The sequence below is a fragment of the Anser brachyrhynchus genome (assembly GCF_964034855.1).
Source record: "Anser brachyrhynchus genome assembly, chromosome: 7".
NCBI classification, from domain to species: Eukaryota; Metazoa; Chordata; class Aves; order Anseriformes; family Anatidae; genus Anser; species Anser brachyrhynchus.
Window position 1 is genome coordinate 37,327,758 of NC_137701.1, and position 26,292 is coordinate 37,354,049.

Here is a 26,292-nt window from a genome sequence, read left to right on the forward strand (position 1 = left end):
CTCCACAGCTGACCTGACCCTGGTGAACGGAGAGGAGAGCTGCATATACTTCGTTGGCAATTCTCTTGGGCTCCAGCCAAAACGAGTGAAAACGTACCTGGATGAGGAACTGGACAAGTGGGCTCGAACGTGAGTGTGCTGCAGTGTGTGAAATGCCAACCCATGCTTCAGAGAAGGGCTGTGTTTTATTATGGGGTCTGCCTCAGAATGGCTCGAGTAGAGTGTTAAACCCATCCTGACCCAGGAGTAAAACATGTTCACTGTTTCCATAGCACTATTTAAATCTACTTTGAAGGTATGAGCAGTAAAAGTAGCAAAGAAACTTCCAGCTTTGATAACCTGTGCTGCACCAGGCAGCTCTGCTTTGGCTCCTCTGGAGGGCTTGCGCAGTTGAACCATCCCCTTCAATTGCTGCGTGTGTTTATACACAAGATGCACAAACTCACTTGGTTAGTGCTGCTTGCTGCTGAACATGATTCAGTTTCTGGCCCTGTGATTTTTCTAATTCATATTTTAACCGCTTGTGATTCACTTTGTGGGTGTTGCAGTGGGGCCGGCTTCCCTTGAAATGGCACGGAGCACAAGTGGTGCTGCGTGCAGATTACCATCTCCTCTTCAACCAAGTTTATGCCTGACAAGTTCACTTTATTTAGAAAGAAGCATCCCTGTCTCATCAGGAGCATCTCTGCAAGGAGCTGAGTGTGGATTGCAACAAGCTCTGCTAAGCAGAGCTGAAGTAAGAGAGCCAGGAGGATGAGATACCTTTCAGCAGTGTCCCTTATAGGAAAAGGACTTTGTCACTTCAAATGAGGGACTTTTAGAAGCTTCCCCCCCCCCCCAGTATGTCTGCATTTTCTTACATACTTTTTTTTGAAATGTAGAGTCTGTGCTTTGAGGTATCAGCACCTGTCTGAGCAGCTGGAGCAGGGAGAAGAAAAAAGATAACTAGAAACCAGGGAGCTGAAGGCAGGAAAGGAAAATAACACCCAGATGAGTGAGTGAGCTGGGAAAGATGAATACATTACAGGGTATGGGATGTGAGTGGAACCTATGTGATTTCATGGTGAGAAAGCAGAGGAAATATGTGGAGGCAGAAGGGGAAAAGCTAATCCTGCTCGCTGGGCAGCTGTGTTCCAGGAGAAATGCTGTAGATGGAGGCTGCCTGATGTAAATGTGAAAACTTTGTAGCTGCTGTTTTACTTGTTAATATATAGATGCTGTGGGTTAATAAAAGTGGTTTACTATTTCTTATTTATTGCTTATTTTCTTATAAGTGAGAAGAAGGTTGAGAATGAATGGCAGTGAATTTGAACTTTGGGAAACACTTTTTCCTTCTGGTTATTCATTCAGCACAGCACTGCAGTTTCTCTAGTCATTTGAAAAAATTGCAACCCTGTCCACTTCTGTATGATTATCGTACTTTATCAGGGAAACCGCTGAGTTCTTTCAAAAGCTAAAAGTCAGATAAGTCTTATCTGTTAGTGATGCACTGGGAGTGCAAACATATTTCAGCTCCTTCACTGTACCTTTTTATTGGTTTGCTTCCATTCTTATGTTTGCCTTTGCTACAGTGAAGCATAATTCCATCCCCCATTATATTTTTTAAAAAAAAAACTTGAAAGAAAAGGGTAAGCAGCATGTTTCTCCAGAAGACCAAACGTCCCTTCAGTAGTCGTATCCAAGGGGGAAATATGGCTGAGCATGATTTCTAGCCATCAGAAGAGAGGGAGCAAACCTGGGAAGGCTGTTTGCCAAAAATACAGCTCAAATCCCAACAGATTACACGGAATATATCAAAGCTTAAAATAAATAAAATGAAATAAAATTTACAAAACCCTGCTAGCTGTGGGTGCACCTAAAGCAACCGAGAAAGTCAGGGTAAGGTCAAGGTAAACCTGAACAGAGCAATTTATGTATAAAGAAGCTGGTGTGGGCAGGGACAGAGGATCAGGTGCCAGGGGCTGTGGAGGAATAGGTAGCTGGAACACAAATAGTTGCTTTTATTCTGGTCACCAAGGGCAGAAGGTAGGTGTTACCAGCTGAAGCCTGTTCAATGCCTTGTATGTTGGCAGCGTGGAATTTAGTGGCTGTGGCTTGGATAAATAAGTAGCGAGTATCTAAGAAATGGCATATGAATTAGACACATCCTTCAAGTCAGCAATGATATAGATTCTGTCTCTTAGAAAATGCGATAAACCAATTTGTTTGTCGTGTCATGGGACTCGTCTCAAACAGCCACTATATTGTCAGTTTAAGCTGTTTTCACCACTTAAAGCTGATAGAAGGAGTGAAAGGGAAGATTATCTGGGAGCTGTCGGCAAGGGCAGGGAAGCTCGTAGCTCCAGCTCTGGGTGCCGATGGCTGTAACTCATTAGAGCAAGGCCTGCAGGGGAAGAGGCCTCTTCATGTGTTTTTTTCCTCTTGTTGTGTTCCCTCTCGCAGCATCACAGTCTTCCTCACACACACAGTTCAAATGGAGGGTTATAGCTTTCTTCTTGTACTTCTGACTACCGCGTACCTGTTCTGTTTTGGGATTCTTTCTTGGCATGTTCCTTGGTCTCCTCTTTTATGTTAATGTATAGAGGCTGCAGATTCAAGCCTCTGGCATTCTTAGTGGAGATCTAAAAAGAGCCTTTGAGGCTTCATCCTTTTTTTCCTGTTTTGATTTCTGCTAAATCCAAGATTTCTTGAACAGGGGCAAAAAGATGATTTGTCTCCTTTCTGTTTAGCCTAAAGTCAGTAAGTCTTTTCTTTAAATCTAAAAGACCAAGGTTCAGGTTACTTGCCTAGTTGGATGAAGGCCAGTAGATGCTTTGCAGTGTCTTGTTTTCCCTTTTCTCTGTCAGAATTGTTTACACAATTAATGTATTTTATAGAATCATTATTGCGTGCAAACATACTCGGAAGTGCGAGACATTGCCCGCTGCAGTAACTCATTAAAGTGGCACTGGGAAACCAGAAGGCTGTCTGCTGCAGCACAGCTACGTGCTTGTGAAGGGCTGGAAGGGTGACCGGGGAGGGGAGAACCTGTGATGGGGAAGTTCTGAGGATTAGCCTTGTTTAGTTGAGCAGAATGAAGACTGAAGGGCAAAATAGCTGCTCTCTGCGAATGTATCGTGAGGTAAACACAGGAGAGAGAAAAGGAACCACGTTATTTAATATGCTGGTATAGTAAATATAAACTGGGAATTAATGCATTCAGGCTACAACCTAAATACATGTACTTCAAAGCACTGAAGCAATCTGGTAGCAACCTTCCGGTACAAGTAGAGTAGAAAAAAATCCAAGCCTAAGGAGGGCTTTGCAATATAGCACCTGCAATAGCAAAAGGCTGTTTTCAGTGCATCAGAAGGTATCTTTGGTTCTGTGTGCCTGCAGGATATAACAGCCTTGCAAACAGGAATGCAGCTTGGTGGGGCTCAGGCAGACCCACTTCTGCCATTCTCCAGGAGTCCTCTGCTTTGTGCATTTCAGCAGATTGCATGTTAGAGCTGTAAATGTATGCTTTAATACCTTGTTTTTTTTAGTTTTGCCTTCAATCTACTGCTCCATACAGTTCTTGTTCCTTGGACATGTCTTCCTTTCTTTTACTTTTTTTCTTAAGACCATCATGAAGGTTAAGGGTTTGTGTTGGCTCCTTAAATATCTTGCATCACTTTTGGCAAAGGAGCAAGAAGGAAATTTCCACTTGAACAAGATTTGGATGAGCACAGAAGATTCCTGAAGCTGGCAATTAATTTAAATCCCTTTTGTTACCTCCTTTGAAACCTGGGATCATATGAGAAAATGTGTTTCTAGTTCCCCTAGTGAGCTTTACATCAACCAGGCCTCAGCAAATAAAATGTGGCATTGTGATTTCTTGCCAAATTGAAAATAAAATGGTAACTGACTAAAAATTAATTTGCAGAATAAGAAATTCTCTCAGTAGTTCAAGAAATAGTTCTGTTTGTATGATGCTTTATGATTTGATGGGCCATGTTTTGTATCCATTAATTTGAGGGCCTTGACTTAAATCTCTCTTGCTATCTAGGGTGCAGTGGAAACAAAATGAAAGGTAAGCTCCTCGTGTCTGAGGGGAATGCCAGAAGCACTGAAGTTGTCCTTAAAGATTATTACCCCCAGTGCCTACCAGAGCTGAGAGAGGGGTGGCATAATATACAGAGAGATAAATTCTCTGAGGCAGAGCATAGAATTTTACAACCTAAGTGTAATAGGATGTATTGTGCCATCAGCAAAGGCTACAGAGTTTCATGTGATTAAAATAAAAAAAGGGTCCAAGAATATGCCTTTAACTACCATTTTAGCTGCAATAATTTTTCTCTTGGCATTTATATTGGCCATCAAGAGGGAGGCAAGCTGTAAGATGTGCCATAATAATAATATGAATAATAATTAATGCTGTCTCTATCCTCTTTCACTATACTTAATTTTTCATGTTTTCTTCTCAAAATAAAACATTCTCATGCCTGAAATCTCATATCTGTTTTCATGAGAACTTGGAAATTTATTCTGAAATTTTGTTAGTCTTGTGTTTTGGTAGAGACAGCTTTCACCAGTAAATTCCCATTAGGAGGACACTAATGGCTATAAAATCAGAGAAAGCTAATGAAAGAGAATCCCATAGGTAGTTAGGGCTTCTTTTTTCCCATCTTATTATGTTCGCTATCCTCTTTCAGGAAAAAAACAGATCCCCTTGGGCTGGGAGTCACCAAAAATCTTTTTTCTTTTACTGTCTGCATTATCCCTAAGTCCCCTAATCACTATATTACAGTTAAGGATAAGAAGGGAAATTAGCAATAAATGTCTTGCTGTTTGTGAAACACATACCACTGTCTTCAGGGAAAGCAGCAGCATCACATCCTGATTGGAGAAGCTAGGAAGAGCATTTTCTCCCCCTACCCAGCCTTTGCTCCTCGTCTATGAAATGTTCTTGTAAATGAGTGCTATTTCATACTGCCCGCTTTCTGCTCTCAAGATCTCATCGGAGAGTAATTCTGAAACTGAGAAGAGCAGTCAGCTGCTGTACTGTGACCTTATCCAAATTAAGGACTGAGGTGGGCCTCTTCATCAGTGGAGGATTAAACTTGTTGAATATAGCAAGACAGTATTTTATCTGCGAGAGGTTCAGTTGTACGTGTGTTCCTCTTCTACTATTGGCCTAAATAGTAGCTATTCCAAAAACAGTGTTTCACAAGGATAATCATAAAATGGTTAAAACAAATTGCACTTTTGGCAGCAGTTTGTATTTTCTTCAGGGCTGTGGTTCTTCTGCTGTTATCTCTAAGAGGTGTGAGTTACGCACAAGTTAGTCAGAGCCTGACTGTAAAGGCACCCAGGTTATTTGTGGGATATAGAACAAAATTCTGCCTGACACAGGAAAGTTGAATGGATAAAATCTTCTGAATAGGCTAAAGCATGGGAAAGTTAAAGCATGCCAGCGTTGCATGCCATCCTTTTTCCTGTCTTAATCTGCCAGAAGTCTTATTTTGAGTGAGTATGTGGGCTTCTTCCTCTTTAAAAGGTTTGTTACTTGTCTGTCTTCTTTCACTCATAACAGCTTCTAGGGCTCTTTAATTTCTACCCAGTTTCCCACTAGCTTAGTCCCTTTTTGAATCAGCTTTAAACTTGGTTCGCATGCAGCCTGGCATTTCTGACTCTAAAGGTACCCTGTGGTGCTCAGCAAATATCAAAATCATCCGGTGTGAGATGGAAGCCCAGAGCGATGTTCCCCTGGATTAGCACCATTATTACTTTTCTCAATCTGCCTTCATTTGCATTTAAATCTGTACTCTACCTTCAGTATGTTTAAGAAACTCTGCAACTTTTTATTTTTGTATGCATGGTGGCTACTTTAGAAGTTTACTTCTGTCACATTTGAAGTAAAAAATAAAAATCAGAGCAGTTAATCCAGAACTGAATGTACACATCTGTCTCTCCAGAGTAGTGGTGCATTCATGTCTAAGGTGTCAATATCATCCACTACAGATGGGAGCAGTTTGCAAAATAAAGTTTTAAAATACACTCTGTTAAAACAAAAAGGTTTAAACACACTCAGATCTAGAATAATTTGTCAGGGAGAGTGAAAGCAATAAAAATTAATGCACAGCTCTGCTTGGGCAGGTGCTTCCCTGAATGCATGTGAAGTACCTGCTGCTTTATGCATAAGGGTGAGCTCAGACAGGAGATTTGGGTGACAAACTTTTGGACAAGAAATACATATGTCTGGGAGGAAGGTAGTGTTGAAGCCTACTATCCTCTGCAGTGATGATGTTCAACTAGAAATAAATGCGGGAGGTGCAACTCTAGGGTGATTGCAGCTGGGTTCACGGGTGCTGTCCTACATGGGGCAAGGCCATGCCCTGTCCCTGCCTGCCCCCTTCCAGGGCTCCCTGCACCATGCAGACACTGCCAGGGAAAATCTCCTGTAACTTTAAGGGATTTCTAGGGGGAATTTGGGTGTCAAAATAGTTTTCCAGTAATTGAAAACCTGTAGGAAACCAGTAAATGTTTTTAATTTGTTAGTTTATCTAAATATCTACATTTTAATTGCTATAACAGCCATGTGCTCAGTTTAGATGAGTCTTCCTCCTCCAAATGTGGGCTATCCAAATCAATTACATTTCTTAGGACTGATCCCAAGGAAGCAACATCTGTTTTCATCTCTTGCCTCTTCTCTTTCAGAGGTGTTCATGGCCATTTCAATGGTCAGCGCCCGTGGGCTTTGGCAGATGAGTGCATCGTGGACCTGATGGCTGATCTGGTTGGTAGGTGTGAACTACAAGAAAAACCTTTCTCTAGAAATGGAAATAAACTTATTTTAAGATGGAAAGTCCTGATACTTTGCAAGCAGAACTTAATTCCTTGTATTTTTTGTGTCTAAGTAATTTTTCTGACTGCCTAGTATGTGGCATAACATTTTAAGTCTGTAAGTGATTTAGGAGATAAATGTAGGCAATAATATATGGGCATATGCATATCAAGAAACTAATTGCAGCAAAGGGTTTCTTGGAGCATCGTAAACCACTTGGTCTAACATGTGAAGCCCTTTTAAAGGGCACTTGGCATTACAGATTCTCAGCCTCTCTCCTGGAAGTGAACCAATGAACTTTCCCTTTTGAAAAATGATTTCTACCTAGACATTTTCTGCTTTTCCTCGTTTCTTCATCACTTAAATCCAGCCTCATATTTGAGAACTGCTTATGTCAATGAAGCAGATAATTGGGGCAGGACCTGCTATTTGTAAGTTCCCATTACCCTCCTGTACTCCTCCAGGAGCCTGCGTGCTGCAGGATGTGGGCAGTAAATGCAGCTGGTTATTCTGGAGATTGAAAAGTAGCCCTGGAGACTTCTCCTGGTGAGTTTGCCAGCCACAAAAGCAATTGCCTGAGTTTGAATGCAAATTTCCTCCATCACCTCTTGCTTTGACCTGTATGCAGTTGCTGAAATAATCTTTCGTTGGGATTTCCTTCAGACTTCTCCCTATTAAAAGGGGAAGAGAAATGTTGCTGGCATAGGCTTCCACAGATCCTTTTTCTTCCCAACCCTTACAGCTGTTGTCAAGGTTAGGTTAGTAGATTCTAGTAAGATTTGGCCAATATTTCCATTTATCTCTTGAGGGTAACTGTCAATACTGACCATATAAACCATGTTATCGTTTGTTCGTTTATGCCTTCTGTAAGGAAAAATATTAGTTATGTTGACCTATTGTACGTTAGATATTGTCTTGTGTAATTTCTCCTCCAGCTATAGACAAGTGTTCAATGAGAAGGGTGTGTGTTTTCTCCTTCAAGAAAAGGTAATAGATTCTGAACAGCAGGAAAGACATTAAGGAATGTTTAACAGCAGGCTTATTTATAAATTTAATCACTAAAGCAAATGAAGGGAACATGTGCGAGCTTTCTGACTTCTCCATGAAGCTTCCTAACCAGTAGAGTATAGGAAATTATTATTGGACCATAAGTACAAAACACTTATACACATATACAAAAACACTTATACTTGGCCAATCTGTGAAATAAATACTGAGATAACATAAATATCAGCATGGCTACACTGAGCATCACTGTGCTGCGTGGAGCAATCCTATTTGCAGTATGAAATAGAACCTGAAATGCAGATCTGTTCTTCTGTCTTCCTGGGTTCTGGTTTTGGAACTTGTTACCGTAATACCTGGTGCTCCTCAGGAGGTGAAGAAAGTGCTTTTTTTTTTTGCTTTCACCACGTTCAAGGGCAAGCTCAGTGCATGTATCTCGTATGTATCACAGAATATAAAAATGTGAGAATATAAGGGTAATCTGTCAAAACGGTGGGCACAACCGATTTAGGGGTTAGCTGATTTTTCTCTGATTTGGTCAGTCCTTTCTGGCAAGTTGATGTTTTTGTTCTGGCGGTGTAGAACTGGGGAGCTGTGGGCAGGTGGAAAAATGTCACTTGTCACACAGCTACCTTGATGAATAGTAAGGGCTTTTGGATTGGAAACCTTGAACTTAATTAACTGGAGGGCAGTTATGAACCCCTTGTTATCACCTTTTTTGGCATCAGTTCTGCAAATATCTGCCATCGGTCTGATGGTGAAACCTGTTGCCCCACGGGGTGATGCTGTGGGCTGGGCGCTGACCTCCCCTGGTGCCTCTGTCAATTTGGCTACAACTTCAGGTTAAATGTCACTGCAGAAAGCAGAGAATCAGGCTTTTCCCCTTTACCATTTGACCTGCAGAGGCTGCCAGCTCAGTGCATATTATTTAACTAAAGAAATATTTTGGCTGTGAGGAGAGGGAAATGAGAGCTTTGCTTAAACTTCACCAAACTTCACCTAATTTCTTGTCAGCCTCCCTATTTTTCTTTCCCCAATCTCATACAACGCCACTTTTTTATCAAATGGGTCAGACTACTCTGAACTTATGACAACTCTCTTCATTTCAAAGTGTGATACATGTATTTTAGATTTCTATGAAAATGATGATGACTGAGGTCACCCTACCAATTAACCTATTTTAGTTTTAAAAGACTTCAGTGGAAAGCTTTTTATAGTCCTGTTTTCTTCAGCAATAAAGGATGTGTCAATATCAGTTTGGATTTTGTTCTCCATGCTCTTCTCAGGTTTGTTTAATTAAAATATAAAATGTTCTTTGGGTTGAAATCTGGTCTTCAGATACAGCAGCAGGTTTTAGTTTAGATAGTACCCTTAACATTTTTCATGATCTACGGACGATATCCTTAGAAGGGAAGCCAATTAATATTTCTCAAATATTAGATACATTATAATAAGTGGCATTAATATTTATATAACAGTGAAAAGATAAAAAGAATAAATGTGAGGAAAATGTTTTGCTAAAATGATATTTATTATGTACTCCAGCAAGGTGTGTTCCAGCGAAGTGTGATACCAAGCGTGCATGACTTCAGTGAATTCTGAATTGCCCTTTTTGGTGACTTTAATGTAAGAGTATAAACAGAATTTTACACTCTTTTTATTCAATATTTAATATGTTATGGAAGAAGAAGAATTGTCACTTCTCACTCTAAGTAGCAGTAAGCAAAAATTATTTGAGATTTATTCAGGAATCTGCTAAAGACTGTAAAACATCTGTCCGTTTAATGGTTTATAGTGCTATAACACCTTGCTTATTAAATGCAGTCACATTTTCTTGTTCAATGAAAGTTACAGTAGTAAATATGTTGTGAAATGCAGAATCAAGGTCAGTGGAGGCCAGAGCTTTTCTCCGTGCTCACACTAAGCAGCATAACGTGGTGTTGGTAATCTCAGCTGCTCCTACCAGACTTTATTAGAACATTACAACCTTGGCAGGATCACCTTCTGATGGAACGAGATTAACTGCATAGGTGCTGCTCTACAGTGTGCACAGGTCTCTGTTGAGGGAAGACTGAGTGCTGAGCAGATTTGTAGTGACTTTGGTAAGGTTTATTTGAAATAACCAAACTGTCTTCTGAATTGGGGCCCTTAGCCCTCTTTTGAATCACTTTACAAAATGCTTTTTACTTATTCTGGTATGGATCAGGCTCTTGCCGCAGTCAGAACGGAGAAGGATGGCAGTGTCTGCCTAACACAATCATAATTGTCTCTGAAGTTGTACTTTGCGAATGCTGCTTCCTTTTATTAAAGAGGAGATTTATCAAGCAGAACATACAGGTTTTAGCCTGTCTTGGAGATACGGTATAAAGTTAGGAAATAAAGAAAGCAAACATAATTGTCTCCTGTGTGCTGGGTCTTTGAATATTGTAATAGGTTAATTGGATCATGGAAAGGTTGCTTTCTGAAACACAGTGCAGGTTATAAAGGATAACAGTTTTCCAATGACACGGATGAGGTTTGTTTTGTGGGCATGAAATTCAATAATGGAAGGCTTTTAATAAATATATAATTTACGGAAGACCAAGACTTACATGACAAATGTAGTGTCATATTTAATTTGGGATGCTAGCATGCAGCCAAAAGTGATCTACAGATTAACCATTTGTTTTATATGGAAACGGTACAGCGGGCAAAGGATTGCTCATGCAGAGTTTGCTGTGAAAGCTACAGATTTCAGAAGGCTTTTCAGAAGGAGCAGAGGGAGAAATGAGAACAATACCATTTCTTGATGCTATCCTCTTTTTCAGCCTCAAGAGTTCCATAGAAATATTAAGACTGCAAATAACACTGTTTTTGAGCTGCAATCACTCTCTAGCTGTCTTCTGTATCTGCAATAGAACAGCCACAAGGTGACCCCTTCCAGCAGCATGGAGCCTGCAGATACAATGCTATCAGAGGGAAGAAAAAGCAAAGGAGAGCAGTTTAAGTGAGGAGAAGAGCTTATTTTTCCTGCTGAAGAACTAAGTTCACTTATACCACCTTCTTCCCACAAACTTGATGAAGTTCTGAGTGTCTGGAGGAGGGAAATTATTCAGGACATTTTTCATCCCTCCTGACTTGTCCCCTGGACAGGTCCTCCAGAGTCCCTGACAGCAATTGACAGATCTTTGTCCAATACTTTCAGATTTCAGCAACACAAAGAAGGGCCACTGCATGCCTCAGTCAGAGTGGTTCTTGGCTTTTCCTGCAGTGGCAGAAGCTGAGGCCTGCCTGGCAAGGGTTTATGAAGAAACCCTTCATATTCACAGATTTCCAAGTTTTCGGGCTGTATTTCCTTGTATTGAGTTCAGCCTGTGGTTATGTCTTGCTGGTGAAGTCATAACTCAGTGAAGCTACACTCCATGGGATGTGGTGGGAGTGTTTCTTCCTGTGTTGGCTTCCTTGTGTTGGCTTCCTCTGAGGCTGGGACAAGACAAACACAGGATACACCTTTTTCTTGTGATTTCCCTTCCTCTTTTTGCCCCATCATGTTTTCCTTTCCTCTTTCTGCATCTCAGGGATGCTGCTGCCCTCCCTGCCTGCACACACTTGTCTTCATCCCTCCCTGCCCACAACCTCTTTCCACCTGCAGCAGACTCCGGCGGCGGGCGATGACTGCAGCAACAGCACACAAGCCCATCTTCCAGCTGAAGAGGACTCAACACCCTGATTTGTCAGGGGTGAACTACTGCTTTTCAGTGACAGACATCAGGCAAAATGGAAAGAAATAAGGATTGATTTTTTCTCCATATCTCAGTGCAGTGCCATGCCTTGCAGTCCCTCATTCTGCCTGAAACCTTTCACCAGTGGTTGATAAGGGTTTGCGAATTCGTTACTAAATACTTTGTAATAACAACAATTAGTTGGTACTCCATTAGCTCTGTCTGTGATTAGCTGTAGCCAAAAGGCATCTGTTATTACCCTCCCTGGGGCTACGTGGGTATGGCTTCTTGCTAAGCTGCCGCATTAATAATGGCCTGCTGTATTCATAGGACGTTTTTGCTAGTTGTTTTATTGGGGATGAGGTTAAGTTTGACATCACTGTAACCGCTTACAACAGATGATTGTCTCAATGTGTTTTCTTGCTTGCTTTACATGTAAACTTATGACAAAAATAAGTCTGCAAGGCTTGCTTTACGTACAGACTTATGACCTGATTTTTGTCTGTGGTATTAATGATAATAAATCTGCTAGTGCTTTGCTGGGAAATGGAAATACTTCATTGTTTTTTGTTTTCTGTGGCTGACCTGAAGAGAAATATTTTCCTGCCAGTGTGGCGTAGTGAGTCAGACAAGAAATCTTTTTTCTTCACTGTGACACCTCAAAAGTTTGTTTACTTTCTAGTCTTTAGAGAGACATGGACTCAAAACATACCTTTGTTTTCTTAATGCTGTACTAGATTTCTCTGAAACTGTAAAGAAAATTCCAGCCAGTATATATATATACATATATATATATATTCTTTATATTTCAGGAGCCCAAAGACATGAAGTAGCCTTAATGAATGGGCTAACTGTTAATTTGCACCTCCAGATGGTATGTCTTTTACAATGTTTATTTGATGCTGTGTTGACAAATTATTCCTTCATTTGTGAATGGTGTTAACAAATACGCCTTTCCTTTATTTGTTAGTGTAAGCAAAATGTTTTGTAGGGACCTTACAAAGAAAACACCATAATAAAGCATAACTTCTCTTAAGTCTTGAGACTTGTATCTTGAACAACGTAACGTATCAGTCCTCAGAGAGGATATTTTATTTAAAATTCACTTCTAAATAGTTGCTCAACTCTGGATTCTACATCAAATTTCAGAACTTGAGAAATGGAAGATTAATTTATAGAAATTAAAAACATATATTTTAGTCCTGTTTATATAACCATATAACAGCACAAAAAATCTGTTTGGTTTTATAAAATTGTTGCCTGAGACATGATTTTGCTATGAGCAGGTCTACTGCTGGTTATATAAAACTGTCCATGGTTCTCCAGTGCCACCGAAGTCTTGGTTCAACTGAATAGGTGAAGGTTCATGCGAAAAAAAAAAATCTGTGTATGTATATCCTTTGGACCTAGTCCTCTGTAACAGGTCTCTGACCTTTCTCAAATTGAGACACATGAAGCAGGGGCAGGATGGGGCTATGTGCTGCTAATTAGCCTGGCTGCTTTGCACTGAGTTAGGTGCAATGCAGCCAGACTCGTGCCCCATGTAAGCAGCCCTGATGTTTTAGGGCAGGCATGGAAATCCAGTTCTTCTGTGCTGTTTGCTATGCTTCTGCTTCAGCTTGGGAGAGATGGAGTAGGGTGAAATCCTGACTTCCCTGGCCACAGTAAAGCTTTGACACTGACAATGATTCTTGTAAATGCAAATTTTCACTGTTGGATTTCTAAGCCCATTGTTATGAATCTATGAAATAGAGTATTATAACACTTTCCTACTTTGATAAATGTTATATGGACAAAGAAGTATTTGTGATTTCTGGGGTATTCTCAGTAGTCTGCATGAAAGTAAAACAGTCTTTATTAAGTTACATACTGGGAACATCTCTCTCATCTCTGCTTTATGTACATTCAACATATCTTTTTTTTTCCTGTTCTTAACAGCTATCTTTCTTTAAACCTACTCCAAGACGCTATAAAATTCTTCTAGAAGCCAGAGCCTTTCCCTCTGACCATGTAAGAAATTAATATTTCACCATATTTGTATTATTAATCATATTTTTCCAAAGAATATCAGTAGCTTGATTTGAATATTTATTAGCTCATCTTGTCCAAGTAACATTACAATAAAAAAATCTGTCAGAAGCTCTTGAGCTCAGCATATTTTACAGATCGTAGCTTTACTCCTTTTGTTCAAATAAAAAAATGTTACAAGAGGAAAAGATTGAATGGGCACATTGATTTATTAGTCTTTTTTAAAGACATTGAGCAAACTACTGACCTAAATCAACTGAAGTTGTAAATGTTTTATTAATTCTTGTTGCTGTTTTACTTTATGAAACCAAATCAATACAAATTCACAACATTAACGCTTATATATCCCCAGACAGAGATGGAAATGTTTGTTCTTAGCACTTTAGATTACTAGTTCAAACATAATTTGTCTGCTATAAAATAAGAGACAATAGTCCATGCATCACAGCTTAGAGCAAATTAATCTTTGGGTTTGTGGCCCACTGCTGCTTTATCATCAACTCCGTAAATTCATAGAAATTGATAACAAACTCGATCTCTACGGTGTAATAGAAACAACTCAAACTACTAACAAGTTTATTTGTAATGAAGGAGGCAGCACGGATGTGTAAACTCAAAATTGCCTTTATTCTAAATAATGCTCATGCTAATCATGCATTTGTTCCAGGTGCACTTGTACGTTTGGACTCCATCTTAAATGTCTATGATGCTTCAGGAAAACCCTGTGCAACTAATAACACTTTGGTTCATGTCAAGTAATTTTGAACTATCTTATAGCATTACTTGATGATTTTATGCCATCTCCCAAACTATTATTTATTGATAAAAAATCAGTGAGTAAGAGTTTGAAAATAACCTTAGAGTTGATAGGTCGTTTCCTCCCAGCTGTGCAGCAAATTTAAGATGTGAGGTTAGCGTGGGCCAGCATACGTGTACCTACCAAACCTCATTTGCACAAACAGCAGTGCATATGTAACAGCCTGGGATTTAGCATGTGCTACCAAGCAATGTGCAGACCAAGGACTACAGTTAAACAACATGACCTATAGATTGTGCTGCTGTTCTCACCTTGGCTGTTATCCGTGCAAGCTTTGCTTGCTGGCGTGTAGTGAAGCACGTCCTCCAATGCATTTCCACCCTCTTTCTGCTCCATGAGCTCATCCTATAGGATTTAGGCTTTGACTTTATCCTTGCTGTCTGCTGTGAATTACATTCTAGTGTCTTTCAAACCAAAGGAAATCTAGAATGTTTTTGGAGGAGTCGGATTATCCTTTCAAGCATTAGTTTTAGTGAAAGGCAAGGCATCTGAATCCCTTTTCTGAAGTTCTGCTGTGCTTGGCAGTTTTTTCTTTTAGTTGTCTTATGTAACTACACTAACATGCTATGCACGGAAATCTCTTGCAGTATGCTGTTGAGTCCCAGCTTCGGCTTCATGGACTTGATGTGGAGAAATGCATGCTCATGATGCAGCCACGAGAGGTGGGTGAGACATAAGTCAGCTCTCCTCACTAATGCTAAGGGCAGAAGTGTGTTTTGTATGAGAGTAGTCGTATATTCCCAGGTATTTTAGTGTCTGCCTGCAGAAGATGTAGTCCATGTTCTTTATAACACTTAAATACTTATTTAGACAGATTTACGCAAGCCTTACCTAAGTTTAAATTAGGTAGAATTTGAATTGCACACTCTGTTTCTGGGTATGCTTTTTGGTATTAGAGCCCATTTTATAATTGTCTGGTTCAACTAGTGCATTTACCTTAAAAATGTTACTTTCCCCATTTTTCCTGTTTGTGAAAAGCTGACAGCATCCTGAGAGAACTACAAAAGTATAGCAGTTCATTGAGAAGCCCCAATGTCCTTTTAGTGTCCTAAGGTAAAAGATTGCCATAACGTGAACAGCATTGTGTCTTTATCAGCACAGAATAAGGGAAAGGTCTGCTTTGAGTAATATGCAATTCAGATTAACTTGAAAGATTGCCTTGCTTCACTTTTTGCAGTATTAAGAACTTTGCCACCTAACTATAAACTGATGCTGACCTTTTGCTTCTGAAATCTGAGTCATCTTGTGAGTAAAGAGCCCATTCCTGAATGCTTGATAGATTTGCAAAGATTGTTGAGATAATAACAGTTACAATACTTGCAATTCAACAGTCTTGCCCAAGCTCTTTTCAGTAACAAGTCTAATTTAATTCTAGGTTTTCACTGCCTAATTGATCCCTAGGTGGTGGTATGTTTTACATGATCCCTTGCTAGGAGGATGGGGCAGTAACTTTCCTGTAAAGAATCAAGAATGATTTTTTTTTGGTTGAAGTTCCTCTATATTTAATGACCCCAGGTTTGGGGATTTTTGTACTTCTGATGATTTGAGACTTATTGTTTTTGAAATATAAATATGGCAGGTTTATAATAGCTTCCTGTGGGATATGGAGTTTATCAGAAAAGTACAGAGTGAAACTGATAGACAACTTTTAAGCCTCGCGAGTGTCACAAATTTCAGATGCCACATAAAAAATCATTATATATGCTGTTTTTCAGTGTAAATTAAATCTGTCTGAAATATTAAAGAGTATGAAGCATGCTAGAATATGAAGTGAATAGACACTTTAAAACTGGTACCTTCAAGATAAGTTTGCTAATGATTTTTTTGAAGTAACTTACTCATAGGCTACTTTATTGCTCTACCTTTGTATATCATTACCATGATAAGGATTTGCTTTTGATCTCCTTATGCAAGCAGCATGGCTCATGGTAAAATATAGATTATGAAATAAGAAATGACAGTTTCATTACTGTCAGAGCTGATGTAAAATGCGTGCTTTAACTTTGTTTTAGGGGGAGGAGACCTTGAGGATTGAAGACATCCTTTCTGTAATTGAGAAGGAAGGGGACTCTATTGCTGTTGTTCTGTTCAGTGGGGTGCAGTACTACACGGGCCAGCTGTTTGACATCCCCAGAATTACAAAGGCTGGCCAAGAAAAGGTAGGATTGCTCCAAACCCATCCTTTAAAAAACAATTTTAGATTGATTTTCCTTGTGAAATGTTTTAAATTTCCACTTTTCGTGGAACAAAACAGCATATGTGGAAACCTCTGGGGCTGTGATAAAAAGTAAAAGCATGCTGTGCACAAATCCTCTGGGGACTGTGCACTGCATGAAGAAAGGGCTGCGAGAGCAATCTCACAGGTGGAACTTAAGGTGTATGGAGAAATTATTCATGACTATTGACTTCTATCAGGCTTTCATGTAAAGATAGAATTTCAAGAAGTTCAATGGAGAAGAGGGAGGAGGTAATCACAGACCCAATCTTTAAAGGTTTATTTGTGCTAGATTTCTGCTTTTTGGCAGACTTTCATGATTTTCCTCCTTTCCTGTGCTCTCACCGTGGTGGTGTTTGCCCCCAGTGAGCAGGGAGGTGAGCTCCCACACAGCCAGTGATGCTCTGATTCCACAGATGAGTTTTCAGAAAACAAGCACCATGTGAGGCACATCAACGTCACAAGATGGCTGTGTTTAAGTGATGACTCAGCCTTAGGAACCTGCAGACAGTGTGTGCTATGGGCATAGCTGTAAAATGTCTTTAACTGTCTCAATTGCCTCGAGAATCCAAGAGAAAATAGTTTTTAATTGTCTTCTTATCAACTGGAGGTCACCAGACTTTCTGTAGGGGCAGCCTCTTACTGGATGTACCTTATCTAATATAAACCACCCAAGGAAAATCTTATTAGTATCACTGGGTCTTTGCAAACGAGTTAACTATTTATATTTGATATTTATCTCTTTGGGGAGTTTCCTGGCTCGTATCAGGGTATACATCTTCTGTTGCTGTAGGATTGGTAGTGGAAATTTTTCTGTATATAAAAAATTCTCACTGAGCAGCGCCTGGTGACAAAATTGGTCCAAGCAGTACAAAATGATACCAACTTCTTGACACAGACGCAGAAAGCCAAGGAAGAAAGAAAGGAGAGGAATTAGCTGCAGAGGCAAAAGGGTCTGTGCATTAGCTCCATGTAGCTCTAAACAACGCCCTCATGGTGCCTTTCTTTCCAGTACTTTTATTGCTAATGAGTAGTCAGAAGGCTGGGCTGAAACACTTGATGAAAGGGAAGACAGGTGATTAATAGGATGATGCCAGTCAGTGCTGTGCTCAGTCATGCTCCTGGTGGCATCAGAACTTTTGTTCAGCCACCAACACCTGTTTGTGTACTGCTTCTTCCACAACCCCCCTCTGTGAAGGGTCTAAAAAGTGACTGAAATCTTTCTCCTCTACCGTAAATTTGAACAATCTGGGGAAAAAAAACTATCACTTTATCTCCTCTCTTAAAGACGCTCACTGCACTGTGAGACACATGATCCAAGCAGCAGAAGTGCTGTAGCTTCACTGAAGTCTATAAATGAACTCAGAGTGGCCAAGATCATGTATTCCATGGGAAAAATAGTCACCAATAATTCATTATATGGAGCAAAAATGTATTCGGTTATGTCATTTGAGAAGATAACCAGGACTTGCTTTAGAGAGCTAAAAATTTCCATAGGGCAATGCAAATAAAAATGTTAACTCATGCAGGAGGGAGCGTGGGCTGCGGAGTCCCCGTGAATGCCTCCTCATGGATGTAGACACAAACTTTGCGCACCTATACAGAAACTGCATCGTCTTACTAAAGAGGAGAGCCATTTCAGACAGCAGCTCAGTCCCCCAGCAGGCCCAGATAGATGTCAAATGCCTGTTTCCACCTCCGTGCCTGTTAGAAGCACCACGGGTGCAAGTGAATCTCCTCTTCCAGAGATATTTCAAAAAGGAAGGAGAAGAAATAAAGTATTTTAATTAACCAGTTTGTGGTTAGTGCATGTAGGACTAGGATCCAGGTAAATTCATGACCTGAAATGTCTAAAGTGTATTTAAAGAAAAGTAATTCAGCCTTGAAGAAGTGCTTGAGTGCCCAGAGAGCCTTAAAAGCATGAGACAGCCCTGTTGTTACCCCACCGTCAGATACACTTAGCTCAACATCCTTATGAATTCTGCTCTCTGGGTTAAGTGATATTTGTTTACACAAAACCACTATATAACATAACATACTGTTACATCACACTTAAAAACAATCTTCATATTGCAAATATTTACTTGAGCAGCTATTAAATCAGCAATTCATGAAAAGTTTGTTGTGTTAATAGCGGTGGGAGGTTTTCCTGTATCCTGCTGCTTCTTGGTCTTGGATTCTGGTTACAAAAGAGCAAAGTGTTGGGTCTTCATAAGAAATTGGCTCTTCTCTTCTGTTCCCTTATGACATATTACTATTTTTGGTTATGGAAAGAAGTCCTGATGAACTATTGTACAGTCGTTAAGAAGTGAGGTGCAAAGGGAGCAGGTACTGTTAATCTCTCTAAATAAAAGTTACCTGAAATTTTCTGCATTTAATTTTGTGAAAAATTTTGCTGTACATCCAAATGAGCCCCATGTTTGGAGTGCAATGCTAGGAAATTTTTGGCTAGGTCTGAATGCTGACGCTTCTGTCCATGTCTTACCAGAGCAAGGACAGCTCAATTCCTTGCAGTCTGTAGTTGTCAGTGAGCTGTCCTGGAAGCAAGGAGCACCTTGGTCCCTTACTGATGATTGTTCCTTAGTCCTTCTGTGTAAATATAGGCACTTATATTACTTTAACAATGGCAATCAGCACAGATCTTGCGTATGTGAGGCAGTAAACATAACGATACTGGGATTTCATCTGTCTTGACTTATAATAAGCTATTTCTTAAAGTCTTTTCCATGTGCTGCTTGGAGCAGACCTTTGCTTTTATTCCTCTCCCCTGCCCCAGTTTGGACTAATTGGGGAATATTTTGAGCATTTAGGACCCAGTGCCCTTCCTCAGTGGAGACAGTGTAGTTTGCTGTGCAGATGTTTCTTCAAAAGCTAACTCGATGGCTGAAGGGGAAATCCAGATGCCATGCAGCAGACTGAGAAGAGCTAGCTGCACGGGGGTTTAATTTGTCTGATATCCAGTCCTGTTTTTGTCTTGAGGCTGACAAGCTTTCAGGACACTAACTTTGTGAGCTTGAAGACCACATCTCCTTCTAGAGCTTCTGGGCATGATGAAACCAGCAGTGGTTAAAATGACTATTATAAACGAGATATTAATACAGAATGGCTGAAGTCCTTAAATTTACATTACAAGAGGGATATGCCTGAGAAGTCATATTCACAGGAAAAAAAACCACAAGGCTCTCCTTACTGGTGATGAAGGGTAGTGAATGACCCCATGCCCCTGAGCAGAAGAAACACGGCTGGGGAGAGCTGACAAGCAAGAAAACGAGAAGGGGACAGTGCAAGGTAGAAGTGTCATTTGAGGAGGAAAAAGAATTGCTAGTCAACTAGTGTAGCAGAGAGGAAAGTCCTACACCGGTGGTCTTAATTGTAATGTACAATGGAAATAAAATTCTGCAGTGCTGTACCCTATCAGGGCTTGGCTAGAGGTCTGAGCTGCAAGCTCTGGAGGTCTGGAAAATGTCCTAGGATTCTTGAGGTCAATCATTTATGAATTAAGTTACTGATTTCCTTTTACATTTTTTAAGCCAATTTCCTAAGTTCTCTATGTATGTTAAGATTCCTTCCAGAGTGAAAGCTCTGCACATAGACAGCTTCATTAAGTCATTAAATATTAAATGAACTAAATTAAGCTTGAAAAATTACCTCAGGCTATTTTTCCGTCTTAGGTCTCTCAGATAAATCAAAATTACAGTGTATTGTGTGAGAGACTCATCAGCACGCTGAAGAGGATGTAACAGTTTTCCTTGTTTCATATTTTTGTGCTTGCTGGAGAGGATGGAGGGGGCTGAATCGTTTTATTCTCCTGTCAGTGAAGAAATGGCTGACTTCTAGGAGACTCTAGCTCTCAAATGCAATTTTCATTTCATAAGTTATATTATACTTTCCACTGTCTCTGTACGTATGTAAAGTATTTTAATCTCCTGAGTCCCAGTAGGAAGAGCTTTAAGATCCTTCATCTTCATTTCTTTTCCTGCCTCTCTCTAAATGTCCCAGCTTTGCTTGTGTGAAGCTGTCATTTCTCTCCCTCTCTCCAAATGTCATTGTCCATGCTGAGTTGTTACCTGCTGGTTAGCAGCAGCTACCCAAGACTCTTTGCAGAAATGACTTTTAGATATTAGAATAAAACAGAAGAGGCAGGGGAGAGCACATGTCCTCTTCCTTGCCCATAGCAGATGGAGAGCTCTGTTTTCCCCCAGCTTGGGGAAGCAGTGTTCCCACGCAGCCCCTGTTCTATGTGGCTTGCGCAGGGAGAGCCGTTTCAGTTTGTTTTACTTTTTTCATGCAATCTGTGTGGCTAAACATTTGCTGTTCACACAACTCGTGCCAGACGCCTTCCCAGGAAAGCAAAGCACTAACATCCTTTTGCAGATGATGGCTTGAACAAAACACTAGTGGGCTTTTCTGTAGTGATGTGGAAAACCTGTCTGCACCAAACCAAGATTTTCAGGCTCATGAAGTTTAACAGTGCCCTGTAGGATTTATCAAGCAATTTCAAATCAGTGGGGAGCTGCTAAAAGGTCTCAAATATATCCCATGTGTGGCATGTTGGTGGCCGTCCTGTTTGAGGGCTACAGTTGCATGGTGTTGGTGCAAGACAACCCTTGCCAGCCAGTGTCAATGTCCACCACTCCTACAACAAACCACTGGTTTTCGTTTGTTTTAATTTTGTTCATGTGCTGCCAGATGCATACATTCTCCAAGACTCCTAATGCATTACAGTTTTACTGTTTTCCACTGAATCCAGTGAATCTCTCATAACAGTTTTTCTAAAAAGTTTGTGTGGGACATATGTATGAAGGTAAATCTGTCAATGTTTAAATCCAGAAAATGGATTTAATGTAATGTCTAAGGTAATGTCTTAAATTTTCTTATTCAGTAGCAGGTTAGCTTTAGTAGCTTATTTGTCTGAACCAAAGGCATTTCATTTCTGGATGAGAGCATGCTCATGGGCGTTCAGTGTGCTTCAGCTTCGCCATTTCTGTTGATTTGGCTTAACTTGCTCCTCAGTGTCTCCATGAGGACAAAAACATAGAGGGTGTGAAGGCTGGAATATTTATTTGAACTTTGGTTCTGTTTAATAGCAAATGTTTATATTGTGCAACCTCTACAGCAGTGAGTTTTCTTCCTATCACTTTGGGGGGTGAATTCTCAAGCTAACTTAATGCCTCCACTAGAATTAGTGTCACATCTTAAAATGCTGCTTAATTCAAATCGTTAACTATCTTATACGGAAGATTAAATATACCGAAGTATTGTTTAAATAATTTAGCTCAGACTCCCTTCGTGCAAGAAACAGCAAGAGATTCTTAAAAAACAAAACAAAACAAAACTTTTTTTTATTATTAGATGCTGTTTTTTCTGAAGCCTGTGCTCTCACTCTTATTCCTACCATGCTGTTTGCAAGCTGACTGTTTGTGTTTTTTTAAAGCAAAATGCAAAATAGCATTTTATTTGTAGTCCAGGCACAAAAGGCGGTTTCATTTATCTGTCCTTAAATAAATAGCAAAGACATGAAGACTTTTTTAGTTTAAAAAATGCTGCCATCCAGTGGCAATTTTGTATGTAAAACTGCTACTTTGTGATCTATGCCTCTGTAGTGCTTATTTTTTTTTTTTAGTGCCCTACACAAGTTGTGGTATCAAAAATACATCACTTTTAATGGAGAAATGGCAATGTATCTGAAAATTTTAGGGACAAATACACAAGTCCTTAAAAATCCACGTGTTGCATAGGATGTTGATCCTCAGAGTTTGGAAACTGGGGGGCAAAAGGAACCTTAAGCGTAAGTACAAAGTAAAAGTGAATGTTACTGCGTGAATAGTGTTGGTATGTATTTTACTTTTCTGTTTTGCTGGCTAGGACTTGTCATATAATACAATTTATTGAAATATTGTCTTCATTCTGAATACTTATTTCAAGTAATTCCACTTTACTGAATAAGAAAAAAACTTGGGAATCTAAATCATATCCAAGTGTCCTTGAAGACAAGGCCATAAAACAATTCATGATTCTAAACTTTATGGAATAGAAATCTTGCTTCTAGTTAAAATTAATGAAGGATGGAATCAATAACATGCCTGACTAGAGAACAATGTATACAGCTCTAAATATACTTTTTCAAAATAATTTTAGTAACGATAATTTTGGTAAGTAGCATATTAAATATCTCTTTCCTGCAGGGTTGCTTTGTTGGATTTGATCTGGCTCATGCTGTTGGGAACGTAGATCTTCATTTGCATGACTGGGGAGTAGATTTTGCCTGCTGGTGCTCCTACAAGGTAAAATGAATTCATTGTTCGAGATTTTCTGTGATCTCATTTATGTGATGGGTCACCAAACAGGTAAAATGAAAAGAGCTGAGCTGTTGATCAAAGCTTGGGCTGAATGTTGTGGCTGCTGGTTCAAAGAAAGAGATGGACGCTGGCTTTAGTAGTGGTTTTGTTATAAGAAGTTAGAAAAGATAATAGTGGTAATTTTTTTGTTTGACCTGTGAAGTCTTGTGTGTATTAGTGGGTGGATGCTACTGATGGCTGAACATCTGCTGTGATATTCATACTGATCTGTGGTCACAGTATTAAAGGCTCTCCTCTTACTTACCACATGGAAAAAATCTTGTAGTTATGCGATTTTCATAAATGACCTCTAAATATGAAAACATCTTTGTCTAAACACAATTTTAGATCATACAATAAGGTATCTTTTAGTTTTCTTCAATTTATTTTGAGATTAAGAAACAATAGGCACAGTTAGGTGAATTGTTTGGCATATATATATCGTGATATGAGATTGCTTTGGCCTTTTTCTTCTAGACTTCAAATATCATATGTAAACCACGAATATTTTCAGAACTAATCTGCAAAAATGCATCTGCTTATACCTACATTTAACACTTTGAGACAGATGTTAACATCTCCAGTTAGAAAAAATGAGAAATATTGAAATTTGTCTGTTTTATAGAGCAGGGTGAGGGAAGAAAAGCTCTGTTACAGATAGTGAGCACACAAAAAATGCTTACGTGATGATTTTTTCTTTACAGTATTTAAATTCTGGAGCAGGAGGCCTAGCTGCTGCCTACATTCATGAGAAGCATTCCCAGAGTATTAAACCAGCGTAAGTTTATTTCTAAACACATTCAAAAGGGGCTGTGAAAGTACATAGCAGTCTCAGTCACAGACTAGTTATATGTATGCATGTATATACATATGTTTATATGGACAGATGCAGAAGAAATTCCTTGCTTCAAAGAAAACTCAGACTAATGTTTGTTGCTGAGTTATTGCCTTAATGAAAAGGGTAGTGCAAGTTTAAATAACTTGGTTATCTGATTTTTGTTAGCTCAGAAGGGTTATTTTATGCTAACTTTGCTATATTTTGAAATTGTTAATGTATGTGCTCACATCTTAAATAATTTCCTCCTTGAAGTCTACTATCTGTTCTAAACTAAGTATAATCATAAAAGAGAATGCTTATAATATTAAAAATAAGTAACCCAAATCATGCCTGTGAGACTGTTTAATGTAAAGAGAATGCTTAACATCTTCCTTTAAAAATGGATTTTTTAAAATCATTGAAGTCTCTGATGGTGAACAAAATCAAAGACAATTTCAACTCTGTCTAATAGCTCTTTAATACTGGCATGTTTTCATTAAAATTATATCTACCAGTAAAGCTAGGAAGCATTACGTGGAGATCTGTGTTCTCAAAGACTTTATAATCCATGAAAAGCTGTGCTGAGAACTGAGGTTAGCTGCATTAAAAAACAACTACCTGTTATTTAGGATGTTATATGTCTGTGCTCGATGTATATTAAGAACAGTAGGATTAGTACTTTTAATGCATTGACAAATGTAAACACATTCTGGCTGTAATCTTTGGAGAAATTGCTGGCACTTGCTTTTATTTTAGCTTGAGGAAGGCAAACTAAATCAGGTTTCAGAGAGAAATAATATTATAATAAGCAGCTTCACTGCACTATTTGCTGGTTTCAGACTGTCTAGACTCCCAGGAGATAACAGAATAACGCTGATAAGTTCTTCTCAGTCACCCATAACAGAAAACTCATTAGGATGACATATGACCTGCTGTGAGCCGATTCGATCCTCACATATTCCAAATACCTGGATATTTCTTCTGGAAAGGTATCTGCTGCTTCCCCCTTAGGTGCAGGAGTTGGTCTCATGGCCAAACCTCTGGGCCATGGCTGTGGGGAGCAGGGAAGATGCTGGGCAGTGTGGAAAAAAGAGGGCCAGCCAGAAATCACAGAATAGCAATAGGAGGAATGAAAAAAAAAATCAAGGACTTAGAGTATTTCTTTCCCCTTGATGAAATTTTGAAACTTCAGTGAGGGCACTAGCTTGGTATTGTAGGTAAGGGCTTAAATTAGTTTTTCCTGAACTTGCTTCTTCATACATAGTCATTAACTTGTGTATTGGATCTGGATGCTGAATGTCTTAAATACAAATGCCTGTATGAAATAGTTTTGTTTTTCTCCAGCCTGGGACCCAATTAAGAATATATTTTCAAACTCCCTGCATAGACCCTTTGCATTATTGAATCATAGCTATTTCATATTTTCTGAGATTTGATAATCACTCATCAAATTGTTTGTAGTTAATATGCCCTGTTTGCATGGCTTTTCTTTCTTTTCCACATCAACCAGCCATTTCAGGTCTCCAGATAAGACAGTGAGACAAAGGAGAATTTGTCTATGTCAAAGTATTCAATTTTATAGCTGATTTAAATGCAGAGCAATTTGCTATATGTTGTACAATCAAATAGAGTGGAATTTAACTGCTCTGGAAGTTGCAGCATTTATGTTGTATCTGAAAAAACGTCTTTGGCTGTCATCTGAATCAAGGATGACACCCAGTGGCCAGACAACTTCATTTAAAAACAGGAGCACCAAACACCGTTTCTTTGCATCCCAGCCCACACATAAGCAGCTAATTAAATTCCAGTCTGGTTGATAGCCTTTTGTCATATAAACCACCTGAAATATTGTTTTTAACTCATGATCAGTATTATGCAAGTCACTTTACCCACCTGTATAGATTTCCTTAATTTGTTTCATCCTTCATATTTTCTGCAAGTTATTGACTGGGTAGTTATTTTTATATTGGATTAATATATTGTATTTTAATATAAAAATGTATGTTCTGACCATAATTCAGAGGGGCAAACCTGCAACGTTTGCCAAGTGCCTTTTCCTATTACTTTGCTGGGGCAAAAAGGACTTAGGTACTTATTGAAAACTAAACAGCTTAATCCAAATTTTTTATTTAACAGCCTCAAGCCCAGCTACTGCCTTTCATCAAAGACACTTGGGCTTGTTTTTTTTTAAGTTCTCTGATTTCCATAAGTGTGTTTTTTTTTCTCATGTCAAGTCTTGCTAATGTGAATATTGTAAGCAAATGGATGTTTGTGCTTAAACTATGCCCAGTTTTAGAAATGGGGTGCCCTCCAGCTGCTCTCCACAGGTGCTGCTCCGTCCAGAGCCGGCTCCCTGGACTACAAAACACTTTTCTGCTTTTTTTCTAATGCACCTGGAGCTGTGCATAGAGATATTAACTTATTAGCCTTATCACCAGCAACTAGGACCGTGCCAGAACTGGTCTGTGCTTTGAGTCTATAGACTGAGGTTGTGGCAGCCCCTGTGTTTCGTAGCTCTGAAACAAGCAACCCCAAACCAGTGTTATGCAGCCATACCGTGTGT

The 26,292-nt window shown here is 39.4% G+C and overlaps 1 protein-coding gene across 1 annotated transcript in view; it reads left to right on the forward strand.

Moving 5' to 3' along the window:
* KYNU (kynureninase) overlaps positions 1 to 26,292 on the forward strand; it is a 60,268-nt gene that overhangs the window by 12,528 nt on the left and 21,448 nt on the right. The window contains exons 3-10 of the mRNA XM_080598779.1: positions 9 to 129; positions 6,682 to 6,764; positions 12,327 to 12,388; positions 13,453 to 13,524; positions 14,947 to 15,021; positions 16,372 to 16,518; positions 22,760 to 22,858; positions 23,617 to 23,690. Coding sequence (XP_080454905.1) covers positions 9 to 129; positions 6,682 to 6,764; positions 12,327 to 12,388; positions 13,453 to 13,524; positions 14,947 to 15,021; positions 16,372 to 16,518; positions 22,760 to 22,858; positions 23,617 to 23,690 — 733 coding nt within the window. The remainder of the gene's footprint in view (positions 1 to 8; positions 130 to 6,681; positions 6,765 to 12,326; positions 12,389 to 13,452; positions 13,525 to 14,946; positions 15,022 to 16,371; positions 16,519 to 22,759; positions 22,859 to 23,616; positions 23,691 to 26,292) is intronic.